Source organism: Austrofundulus limnaeus, unplaced genomic scaffold, assembly GCF_001266775.1.
Source record: "Austrofundulus limnaeus strain Quisiro unplaced genomic scaffold, Austrofundulus_limnaeus-1.0 Scaffold38, whole genome shotgun sequence".
NCBI lineage: Eukaryota > Metazoa > Chordata > Actinopteri > Cyprinodontiformes > Rivulidae > Austrofundulus > Austrofundulus limnaeus.
The window spans coordinates 328,459-340,901 of record NW_013952440.1 but is presented as its reverse complement, the minus strand read 5'-3'; the positions used below and the strand labels follow the sequence as shown (position 1 = coordinate 340,901).

Sequence of the window (12,443 nt, the reverse complement as noted above, 5' to 3'; positions counted from 1 at the left end):
ATGCCTAAATGCACTGAGTTGCCGCCATGTGATTGGCTGATTAGAAATTAAGTGTAAACGAGCAGTTGGACAGGTGTACCTAATAAAGTGGCCGGTGAGTGTAGATGTCCTTTGAAGGACAAACAAAATGTCCTGGAACCAGTTTTCCTTTTCAGCTGGCACTCCCTGTCCAATACTCGAGGCCCTGGTTTGAGATTTGGTACCGATTTCAAATAAAGCAGTAAAACAAAATAGAAGCTACTGTACGATTTCAGTTTGTAATTTTTTTAATCAAACTGAAAACCTTATCCACAGCTCGTAAATGCAACTCCAGTCAAAACCTCTGCAGATGTTATGTCTAAAGGTTGTCCTTTTTTTGAAATACAAAAATAAAATTGTTTGGTTTGTGTGAAAATTTATGATGGTGATTTTATCTTGTTTGTTTGTTTGTTTGTTTGTTTGTTTGTTTGTTTGTTTGTTTGTTTGTTTGTTTGTTTTTGCTCATTGTCACTTCTCATGAAGTTTAAATCAGGTTTTAGTTGCTCTGATATGTCTCTGGGTCAGCAGCAGATATAGCTGCAGGTTAGAATCAGTTAAGTTGGAGGYAGTAAAACATTTCCTGAGCTATGCTTTATACATGTAACCAACATGATGTTTATTCTGTTACAGCCTGGCAGTGTGTGCTCAGAGATATCAGATCAACACAAAATAGTGAACGTAACGACCGTGGACCACAGGAGTATGTGGAGAAGAACCCGAATCCTAACCTACATTGTAAGTTCTACTCTACATCATTAATTAATACATTTCCTTTGAATGTAAGGATTACTGTAGTTTAGCTGAGTATGGACCAGAAATAACTTTTCTTTTCTTTCTAACGCTCGCAGCTTTCACACCAGTGGACCTGAGTGACCTCAAAAAGCGCAACACACAGGACTCCAAAAAATCTTAGTGTTTCCTGTGATGCACTCATCACTTTTTTTCTCCATCCATTATCCTTAAGAACTTTTCATTTATCTGCTCTGTTACAGCCAGGAAAATAATGCAGAATCTCATTTCTCTACTATGGACCATAGCAACCCCTATCTTTTTTTTACCCTCTCCAACTAAGAAGGATAAAAACAACTGGAAATTCAAGGGGCACAAATACTCCTCCTTTTTTTATTTTTTTTTTATTTTTTGTTCTCAGAGGCTATCAAAGTCTACATATTACATACTTAGTATGAATGGGACTGATTGATCTGTTGCTGAGGCACAAACTGAGGCCCAATGGGACACAGAAGACTGAAGTCTTAAACAAAAGAGTAGTACTACTTAAATGACTTTTGAGACAATTGTAAAAGGGCTGACTTGTTTGTTTGTAAGTAAATTGCTAAGTCATAGTTGTTATTGAGCAGTCACATTGGACACAAACAATTAGGAAAGTTTTGGAAGCCAAAATACAATACAGGCCACCATTTTTATTACTTTTTTTTGTTGTTGTTTTGTTTTTGTTATATTTTTTTGCCCTTGGTGGACTTTATTGCCTAGAGAATGAAAGGATGCAGCCCTTGGTTAACCCCTATCCTTAAAGCCTTGACACAAAATGTTGAATAAAAGACTTTTACAATATGTTTTTGGTTTTGGAACATTGTTAATAACAATCTAAAGCTGCATCACTTTTTGATTTACTCGTCAAAGAATGGAAATAAAGCAATAAATGTGTTACACAAGGTAAATTCTTTAATAGCAAATAGCATGTATTTAGAGAGTTGTGTGATTTACAGCACAATAGAAGACTGTAGGAACAGCTAAAACAAAACTGCAAGTTTTTGGTAAGTTTGGGAAATAAATGCTGTTAGACTGGTGGTTTTATACAATTTTACATGGATTTAGGTTTTGCTTTCATTCACATATTTTGTAAATTCATGAAACTATTCATATTCGTCAAAGCATTCYTACTCTAAAAAGGTTTATCCCCACACCAACTTGATTTTTTTGTACAGAACCATGTGAAAGTTTAAATCCAAATATTTAGAATATTTACTTTAAAAATATTTATTAATTTAATTATTGATTTAATTTTTCACCTCTAAATGATCCATCTATGGGGTCGAAGTAGAYGTCAGTTTCATAGTGCAAAGCCTATATTTGACAGCAGAAGTCGCTGTTGTCTTATTTATACGTACAACGTAATGACGTATTACGTAAGGTAGTTTGCGTCACGAACTACTACTGTTGCTTTTTTTGTTTAGCCATTGTTGGTGCTGAAAGCATTGAGCTGAAAGGACAGGGAGAGGGACCGATTAAGTCTAGGGCATAAATTTTCTTGTTTTGTTCACAGTTTAGTATTATTGGGGCAGAACGATGACCGATAAGATGGATATGTCTCTAGACGACATTATCAAACAGAACAGGCAGCAGAGAGGCGGAGGCCGCGGAGGAAGAGGCCGAGGCCGCGGAGGCCCAGGCGCCCGTGGTAGTGGAGGCGCCGGGCGTCTTGGAGGCGGCAGCGGAGGATTTGGAGGCCGAGGCGGCGGATCCGGCCCCATGAGGAATCGACAGAACATGAGCCGCGCTAGAAGCAGACCGACACCTTACAGCAGGGTATGAGAATGTAGGAGTAAGCAGTGAAATGTATTCATATGTGTCCCTTCTCCCACAATCCAAAATGTGTTAAATTCATCGAATTTCAAGAAGAGTTCGTTGGAGAGCGGCTATTAGCCAGCGCCATTTTGAATCCAGCACCATAATTTTGTCAGTTCCCGTGAAGGAAGGGTCAGTAAGAGATCTTCAGCCCAAATTGATGATGAGAGGCAACCACTTCATCGAAAGTTTCATGTGTTTTCACTGAGTATGGGAGCAGAGTATTTTGTCCAAGTCCCCGTGTGAGCAGCGACCAGGCGGCCTTTGTTCGGGGAGTGGYTGGCGGGTTTCTTCAGGCCTGTTTGATGTGTTATCAACCATGTTGCCTGTTACTTGAGGATGGAAAAGTGGACTTTCAACCCCTCTGATAGTTGTGTGAAAGCAATTCTTCACCTTTTTTTTTAAGCGTGAGCGAGTTGCTAGAGAAGTCAAACAAAGCCTCAGACCAGTCAAAATGGCGTGGTCTCAAAATGGACGCTCACATAACCCACGCTCATACAGAGGGGATATCTGGCCTTTTCACCCCCCCTCCTCGCCCCCTACATCATATGGACTTGTCCCCCTACTTCACCAAACCCCGTTTCGTGGTTTGGCAAAGAACTCTCCTGGGGTCTGGGATGCACGGTCCAACGTCGGATGTGCCGCTGCTTCAGACGGGGAGCCCCCTGAGTGTCCGAGGAGCATTTCTGGAGGGAGGCGCAGATGGCAAGAGAACAATGGGCAATTTTTGGTAGCTAGCCTGGGGAGTTTTTCAGGTTTGGTCTGAAGTTTCTGGGTGGGTCTTAGTAAAGAATTCAACTTGTTTTGTTTTTTTTTAATTTGGTAGTTATTTCATAGACATGGTCTCTTAAATCTACTTGGAGTTAAATATGCTTGAGGTTCAAGTAAGAAATTTTTTTTGCACTTTTAAGCTTTTTTTGATCAGTTCAACTTGTCAATAACAAATTAGCCCAGTCCTACTTTTTCCTGTTTTGCTTAATTAGAATAATTTGACCTGTTTGTTAAAAAGAAATGTGTACTGTGATTTAGACCAATGGTTCCCAAACTTYTAAGAAGCTGAAACACACAACAGTGGTGAGAAAGATTTGCAACAACAAATATTGTAGATGAACCAGTTAAACGAGTAATGTCAGCAGAATCTGCATTGTTTTTGATCTGGAGTGCTGCTTTTTACCTCTACAGTAAAGGCCAAGAATGCCTTTTAGTTCTTGTGTCTGAAAACTAATCTTGGTCGTTCTGGACCTACAGTATGGTCCTGACTTCAGCTTTGGGAACCAATGGTTTCAGAACCATTTTATTTAAACAGTTTGGGGGGGCTTTTCAATGTTTGTCACATACAAATAAAATAAACCTGCGGGTGTACCTTTTTAAAAATTCCCTGAATATCCAGTTTAAAAAAGAAAGAAAAAAAAAGAACTTGAGCTGCATGTTAGTAAAGATCCATGTCGCCTTGATTGTGAGTTTGTCTTATGTGTCCCTCTGTCTGAGCCGATTCACTTGCTTGTTGTGATGGGGTGGGCAGGGAACGTTGGGGGTGGGGGACCCTCTTGAGGGAGCTGAGCACCCTGACTATTGGAAATGGAGCCCCCTGCTTGCCCCAACACCCAGCCGTGTGGACTCTGTGATTGACAGAGGCATGGGGATCCTGAAGTCAGCAGGTGCGCTCTCTCTCGTCTGTTGCAGCCTAAACAGATCCCAGATAAGTGGCAGCATGACATGTTTGACAACGGCTTCAGCGGCTTCAATGGTGCTGCTGGGGGCGGCGGCGGAGGAGGGGCTGGTGTGGAAACCGGAGGGAAGCTCCTCGTCTCCAATCTGGACTTCGGTGTGTCCGAYGCAGACATTCAGGTATTTAAATTATAGCTCAAGGTTTGTTTTGTTATGATGGTTTTGCTGTTTTAAACTTATTTATTTTGTTTCTTCTTAAAGGAACTTTTTGCTGAATTTGGAACTCTGAAGAAAGCTGCCGTTCATTACGACCGATCAGGAAGAAGTTTGGGGACAGCAGATGTGCATTTTGAACGGAAGGCAGATGCTCTTAAGGCCATGAAACAATACAACGGCATCCCACTGGATGGTAATGTTTAGAAAAGAGTTGCAGATTTTGTACTTTACCCGATGTTAATGCCACCATTCTAAGATTTGTTATCATTAGCCTAAACTTAGGTGTATTGTATATTAATAGGTTTATTMATCTCCAAACTTCACGGTGTCATCAAACATTATTTTAAGGGATTTCCCTGCAAAGACAAATGGTCTATTTCAAAGAACATTAAAAGTATTAGAAATAAAACCTGCAGCCTGTACTCATTCTAACTCATTTAGCCAGCCTGAGTATGCTTAAAACAAATTCATAGTGCATTTGTCCCTTTTATATTCAAAAAGTGGTCCTGTGTCTAGAGAAAAATTTGTGCCGTGCATTTTCTGCCTGTTGAGGTTCTTCTCTGTCTCTCCAGGGCGGCCCATGAATATACAGCTCGTCACGTCACAAATTGACACACAGAGGCGACCCATGTAAGCAAACATTTGTATTTTCTGTATATTTAACAAGTGCAACAAGAAATTTCATGGGTAGTGATTTTTATTTTATTTTATTTTTTTCCCTTCAGGCTGAACAGGGGTAGAGGTTCGGTCAGTAATCGTGGTTTTAGAGGCATGCGAGGTTCGAGAGGAAGTGGTCCATTTCGGGGAAGGGGACGAGGCGGTCGCGGCGGCAACACTGGCGGTGGTGCAAAACAGCTGTCAGCAGAAGAACTTGATGCCCAGTTAGACGCCTACAATGCCAGAGTATGTTCCTCTGTTCGCACAGTACATGACAAGTAACCAGTCGTTTTTATGGCAGCTGTCTAATTTTCCTTTTTGTTTTTTTTGCAGATGGACACCAGCTAAAAATAAAGTTCTTACTAGTTGTCATCCCTTCTTGTCTGCGCAGAAGTGTGTGGTTGTTACAGATGTGCAGAATATTTTACATTTGTCTGTCTTCTGATGTGATTTGACGTTCAATCCTCTTCTTTTAAATACTCCAAAGTGTTTTTTACCAGTATTTTTTTTTTTTTCAAAATGGTTTTGCCTGTAGGTTGTTTCCCAGTTGCCCTGTAGTTAATGATACTTGTAATAAAACCTGCAGTACTCATTAACCAAAACTCCTGTATTGTTTTAACATTTGTTGCAATATGTTTACCTGGTTGTTGATGATGACTTGAGAATGGTTTTTAACTTCATCTCAAGTATGTCTATAAAAAATGAAATGCATAAATGTATGCATATATGTAAAGACATGAATAAATATGAACATAAACACACAAATTAGTTAGAGTACTTGTGCAGTTTTTATAATGCTGCTTTTAAGGGTATTACCTCAGCAATGTCACTAGATGTCCTGTATTATTTTTTTCCCTGATGTCCGAATTAACTGGTCACGTAGTTGAGTACTACGTCCAAAATACTAGAGTACATTTTAAGTTAGTTCCTGCAAGCAGTTGTTCAGCTAAATGCCTCAGGTTTCTTCAAAGCTAAGGAAAACAAAGAGAAATCAAATTTCCGGTCTTGACAGTGTTGCCAGATGGGAAATGTTGAATTATCGTATCAGCAGCTCAAAATTATCGTACACACCCAAGTTAAATTCTAGAGAGGCTCAAATTTACAAATACATCCTGCTCAGCTCACAATTTGCTCTGTATTCAACAAACTGCACATTATTTTGTTTATAATAAAGTTAAAAGCATTGTTGGGTGTGTTTTTTTTTATTTTTACAAAAGCTTTATTGTAAACAAGAACAAAACATGGAGTCTGGGGAAATGCTGCATATAAAAAGAAATGTTAGATAAAATGACTAGAATAAAATGTAAATTATAGGCAAAGTTAAAATGAAATCAAGAAAAGAACAAATCATTGTGGTTTATTGTACTTTTGATTAGTCAACAAATAAACTGAGCATACTGAGCAAATGTAATCAGTAAGCCTCCAATTTTTTTTAATTTTTTTTTATATTTTAAATAGCTTCTGGATGTTTATTAAATGTAAATGTTGCTTATACCCCTCACCTTCTCAGTCACATGTTTTCTTTTTGATTTTACAGTTATTGTGTCTTTCACATAAGTACTATTTATATTTATCTTTGCTGCTACTAGTTTCCATCAGAACCCCAACGTGGGAGGGGGTGTTCTCCCCCAGAAAAGTTTGAATGAAGTAGTTGCTGTTTCCTGCATTCTGGTGTATTTGCATGTCGTTAAACATATTTTAAACTACATAAATAAACACTTTCATAACTATTTCAGAGACAGATTCTACATTCAACTCAATATATGAATCATCCTTTTTGTGTCACATTGGACATTTGATTCTTTGACCAGCTGGTAGCCTAAGCAGCAGAGTTTTAATAGGGTAAAAAAGTAAAATAAAATAAAAACATTGGTGACTGCATCGTGGCAGCCAGCCTTCTCTTTAGAGGCAGTAGTTTGTCAAGAGAACAAAAACTAAAGTTTCTTCTGTTTCTCCTTTTTTTAAAATATATATAGATTAATATATATATTTTATTTTACTGTCACAGCTCTAACCCTCCTTTCTGTTGGCTAGGGACCAGCAAAGGGATCTATTTTTAGCCATAGAAATGTTTTTATTAACATCCCATCATGGATCAGTCGCAGCAGCAGTATTCATTTCATATCTGGATAGGATGGATGTCTCGTCTCTACCTGCAGCAGGGAGAGACGCAGYGTGAAGAAGCCTCCTGTCGGTGCTCTGGGACCGGGGAGGAGGAGCTCTCAGCAGCACAATGGAGAAATGTGTTCACGGCAGAGTCTCTCAAAGTCTCAATAACACCAGAAAAACAGTCGCTAGATTTTCACTAGTCACTTTTCTGAATAACAGTCTCTAGAGGGTCTGAAAAGTCTGTAAATATAGCGAGGAAGTCGCTAAATCAGCAACGCTGTGTTCCACAACCCGCCACCTCTCATGTCAGCGAGCAGCGTATCGGGTCAATTACGTCACACATTGGAGCGGTCAAATTATCGTACATTATGGGTTTTTTGGGATTATTGATCGTACAGAGGGCAAAATTATGGTACAAATACGATAATTATCGTACACCTGGCAACACTGGGTCTTGAAAAGGCGGTTCTGTTTTTACCCGCGAGACTCACGGCACTTTTTCCGGTATATTTTCTGAAAAAACTGCTGAAGTGCCGCTTCCGGTCGGGTTTCCACAATTAAAGCGTATCACTCCATGTTCTCGGAAGTGTCCGCGTTGTACAACCATTAATACCTATATAAAACGCGGCACCATAAAGCTACTGCGTGTTGGTGGTCGTAAGAACGCTATATTCAAACTARATTACACTTAAAGTAGTGATGTTTATGGCTGGTCTGACCCGATTCTTGTAGACGAAACAACACTCAACACAAGTCTAGTACACCTGTACCCTGCAGAATAAATACTCTGTTTACATTTTCTTTAGGCTTTTATGTCTTTTATATATTGTAATCTGTGATGWATCTCACATTAATTAATTAAATAATATTTTAACATTTGCTACCTGTTGTTAATTCACAGAAGTCTAGATCTATTATCTAGTTTGTTAAATGTCTTTGTTGTAAGTTTCAGCCTACAAAGACAAATCTTCAAACTTTAAAAATGTCAGGTAGGTCAAAACATATACGAGTAGTTTTATATTAAATATATACGTACATGACTATTACCAAAATAATATGACAAATGTTTGAAAATAAAAGGGGAGGTCAAATTAAAAGATAAGGGTTTTGATTTTTTTGTTTTGTTTTTACATTTATTTTATGTTTGCAGGATCAATACCAAAACAATGACAATTTTTTGACAGTAAAAAGTAAAAGGGGGGGRAAACATCAAATTAAAAGTTTTTCTTGTCGGGGTTTAAAATTCTCGTTCAATACTGCTTTTATTTTGAAGGTCATTAAACCGGATATAAGCATTCGCTTGTTCTACTTTTTCATCCGCTTCGGCTTCACTTCACACCCGTTCACTGTCCCAGCCAAGCTAAAGTGAAACGGTAAGACTTACTGATAAAACATAAAACCTTAAGGAGGTTCTTTAAATTGCTTCTTTTAACGCATGTATGTTTGAGCTGCTGTAAGTAAACTTTTCAAATGCAAAAGAAAAATTGGCCAAATTGACTAACGTGAACTTCCGATAGGGAACTACTTTACCTAAACAGCAACTTTCATGGTGAGCGATTAGCTTTCTTATTTGACTAAAACCATGTCGTTGAAGCATTAATAGTTCAAAGGATAACCTTTAAATTTATTAGGAAGTTAAAAAGTTGTCCTCCCTGAATGAGAAGTGTAAAAGTGGTTGTCAGTGGTGGATTTCCGGGTGTGGAGCTCGGTCAGACCTGCTCGGGAAGGCGTGTTAGAGAACGATAATAAAAAAAAACATGCATAAAACTGAACAATATGTATATATATTTGGTAAACTAACTAAACTATCTAAATTTCGATTGCGTTGTTTAATTTGTCCCCTGTTATAAAATGCATTCGTTCTTGGGGTAACGTGGTACGAGGAACATTTCCTAACACTTCCTGGAACTTCTCTAATTTGAGTCAGCTCACAGCTAAAAACCAGCCTCCATTTTGCTTTTTTTTTTTTTTCTTTATTATTGAGGTTCTCTTTGTGAGGTGCACATGCAGCATTTGATCAAACTAAATGGCTTTTATCCGACTTTTAACTAAATAGAATAAAGCAACRTGTTTCAGATTAAACAACTAGCATGAGCTTCCTGTGAATCACCATTTTTCTCTTTCCTGTGTGTGAGAAAAATGTTCCGGAAAAATCTGTTTTTGTTCTTGTGAATGTTTATAAATGTTTGTTCAAAACTTTTTTTTTCTTTTTAGCTTCCTCCTCAGATTGAAAATGTGCAAGCTTGCAGGACCGGATGTCTCATTTAGCTTTTTTTTCCTCTCTCTCTCTCTCTCTCTTTGCTATGAGCTGACAGGTTTAGGGAGGAAAAATTTAAAACAAAATAAGGATCTCTGCAGTTCTTAGTAAAGAGTGCAAAGGTCAGAACAAATGGCATAAATAAAAGGTTCTCGTAGTAGATTTTGTTTTAACCGGTTTGTATTATCTGTAGTTTTACAAATGTAATGAATTTTAGTCATCCTTTCCCATCAAAGTGCATCATTCTTTAGGTTGCCTTTCGACACTTGTGATGGTGACCYGTCTTATCTCAGAGAGGAATGCATGCAGGTATGATAGTAATCCATGCCTGCCCCCTCTGAGCACAGCAAAGGAGTGTTTCCTGTCAGCCAGAGCATGGTCTTCCTCATCCTCTTCTTGTCTTCGTTACCTCTTGAGAGGAGTGAGCGATAAAGCAAACTGGATGTCTTCAGCTGGCGCCTTCACTTTCCCGTTCCCATTTTCACCGCATCTTTCCTGGGATCGATGCGTTTATTGCGTCTTCATCGCGCTCACATTTCTGTCGCTTGACTCATTTCTGATCCTCATCGCAGATGCCCACGACACCAAAGCCTTTTCGTACATCTCAGTTTTTGTCTTCACCTCCTCTTCTAATTCTGTTAACTTCCTCCATGTTGCATCAAATCTGAGCCTCTGCTGCAACACTTCCTCCTCAAAGCTTTTGGTTCGTTTTTCTTCTGTATTTCCATCAAGACTGTATTTACTGTTACAGTAATGTGCTGAGTCTTTAGATTTTATGGCATTTTTTTTTTCAAATGAGTTGCCTTGGTTTAGCTTTTTGAGTTGCAAAAATGGGATAACCAGCACTCCAAAAAATTTAATAAGGGCAGAAAACAGAACATGCTTTCGGCTTGTACAAGCTGACGATGGCATGTAGCCGAAACAGGTCATGTTTTCTGCCCTTATTAAAACATATTTCTATTTTTTTGGAGTGCTGGTTATCCCATTTTTGTGATTCCTCAGAACCGGGCACCCTTTACTCTTTCTTCTTTTTTGTATTGGAGTTGTGCACACTACCTTTTTTTTGGGTTAACATTAAGAGGGTGAGTTGAGCTTTTCTCTGCAGTGGTGTGGTTTAGCATGCTAAAGGATGTGAATCATTGCATGCACACATGAAAAAGGAAGTTTGCAGTAATTTCTTGACAGACAAAATGGCATAGATGCAGCCCCAACCTTAAGCAAGACATCCTTGCTTGATTTCAGATTCATAGCCACATGAATCAAGTTATTTGATTCTCTYTTTTTTTTTTTACAGATTTGATTAATATCTGAAATTCCTGCTTGATTATTATGATGAAAAATGTTTCATTACAGAAATATGTACACATAATTTTTTTAAGAACATTTTTTTCCTGATGAGCTTCCTGTACAGAAGCTTGACCAGGAAATGTAAGTGGAGAGGCACTGGGTGGATAAAAAAAGGACAAGTCCAAAGGTCTCAGTCCCACTTGGTGTTGACTGAGAGCCTACAGGGCTCAGAGACCAGAGAGGATCAAAGCAGCTCTGGTTTCTCAGTTCTTTTAAGTTGAGCTGCAGTCATGTCCTGTTATTGTCTATAAAGTTCAATATGAGCTTTGTTCTATGTTCAAGTAAATCAGGTTGTAAATTAAAAGCTGAACAAGGTAACTTCATTTTTTTTATTGTCAAAACGTCTCTGGTTTAACTGGAGGGAAATTTGCCTGGGAGCCATTTCTGTGTTTAATTTTGACAGAATAACCTCTTTACTGTTTTGAAACAAGTCCATGTTCAGAGAATTAAATCAATGCTTCACATTTTCTATTTATGCCCTTTACTTCAATGCACTTTTGTATTTATTTTATTATTATTATTGTTATTATTATTATTATTGTTATTATTATTGTTGTTGTTATGAATAGCATTATTTTCGGATGGAGGKTGGTTGGAAACCGACGTATCACAAACCCACCCATACAGACCAGCATTTGCGTTTTGATTTCCATCACCTACTGGAACACAAGTTAGGAGTCATCAGAACTCTGTACCACAGAGCAAACAGTGTCCCTACAAACACAGGAGCCAGGGAAAAAGAGAAGTCACACACAAGACAGGCCCTGGAGGAGTGTGGTTATCCTGACTGGGCTTTTCTGAAAGCAGACAAGAAACCCAAACAGGATTCCAGCCAACAACCAGATGAAAATGATGACCCTAAACCCAGACCCAAACCAGTCGTCATTCCATATGTGGCGGGAGTTTCAGAGAAACTGAGACGTTTATTCTCTAAACATGATGTCCCAGTGGCTTTCAAACCCCAAAACACATTATGACAAAGATTAGTTCACCCCAAAGATCCAGTTCCCCAGCAAAAACAGAGTAATATAGTATATGCTGTTAAGTGTCAGGAGGACTGTGATTCAATTCAATTCAATTCAAAAATAAATTTGGTCGACCCCAGAGGGAAATTGCATGCAGAGGGATCAGTTATACATTGGGGAAACAAAACAGCCACTGTTCAAAAGAATGAGCCAGCACAGACGAGCTACATCATCAGGTCAGGACTCTGCAGTTTACATTCATCTACAGGCCAGCRGTCACTCTTTCAGGGATGAAGATGTTCTCATTCTTGATAGAGAGGAACTTTGGTTTGAGAGAGGAGTAAAGGAAGCCATTTTTGTGAAGAAAAACCGTCCATTAAACAGAGGTGGAGCCTTCATGTCCAGTTGTCCTCCTCCTACAATACTTTATTGCAAATATGACTCAGCCCCCTGTGAGAAAAAGGTGTGAATCAGGGCCCCAACGATACCCAACACAAATAGGGAAAGAGATACAAAAACCAGGGGACGTTGAACCCCGCTTGCACTCACTACATACACATAACAAAACACCAAATAACCACAGCCAAAGCATCCAAACCAGTAAGTCAGGTGATGGGGCA

The 12,443-nt window shown here is 38.8% G+C and overlaps 3 protein-coding genes across 5 annotated transcripts in view; all 3 read left to right on the top strand.

Moving 5' to 3' along the window:
- mcrip1 (MAPK regulated corepressor interacting protein 1) overlaps positions 1-1,688 on the top strand; it is a 4,108-nt gene extending 2,420 nt beyond the window's left edge. For all 3 annotated transcript variants that reach the window (XM_014006898.1, XM_014006897.1, XM_014006896.1), the window contains 2 exons: positions 649-753; positions 867-1,688. In XM_014006898.1, coding sequence (XP_013862352.1) covers positions 649-753; positions 867-931 — 170 coding nt within the window. In that variant the 3' untranslated portion in view covers positions 932-1,688. The remainder of the gene's footprint in view (positions 1-648; positions 754-866) is intronic.
- Positions 1,689-2,223: 535 nt separating this feature from the next.
- Positions 2,224-5,908, top strand: alyref (Aly/REF export factor). Its single transcript, XM_014006894.1, has 6 exons — positions 2,224-2,565; positions 4,288-4,452; positions 4,534-4,681; positions 5,061-5,118; positions 5,214-5,391; positions 5,479-5,908. The coding sequence occupies exons 1-6, from the start codon at positions 2,326-2,328 to the stop codon at positions 5,491-5,493; spliced, it is 804 nt and encodes a 267-aa protein (XP_013862348.1). The 5' UTR covers positions 2,224-2,325; the 3' UTR covers positions 5,494-5,908.
- Positions 5,909-8,541: 2,633 nt separating this feature from the next.
- Positions 8,542-12,443, top strand: part of arhgdia (Rho GDP dissociation inhibitor (GDI) alpha) — a 15,952-nt gene continuing 12,050 nt past the window's right edge. Inside the window, exon 1 of the mRNA XM_014006893.1 lies at positions 8,542-8,627. The gene's annotated coding sequence lies outside the window, so the exon portion shown is untranslated. The remainder of the gene's footprint in view (positions 8,628-12,443) is intronic.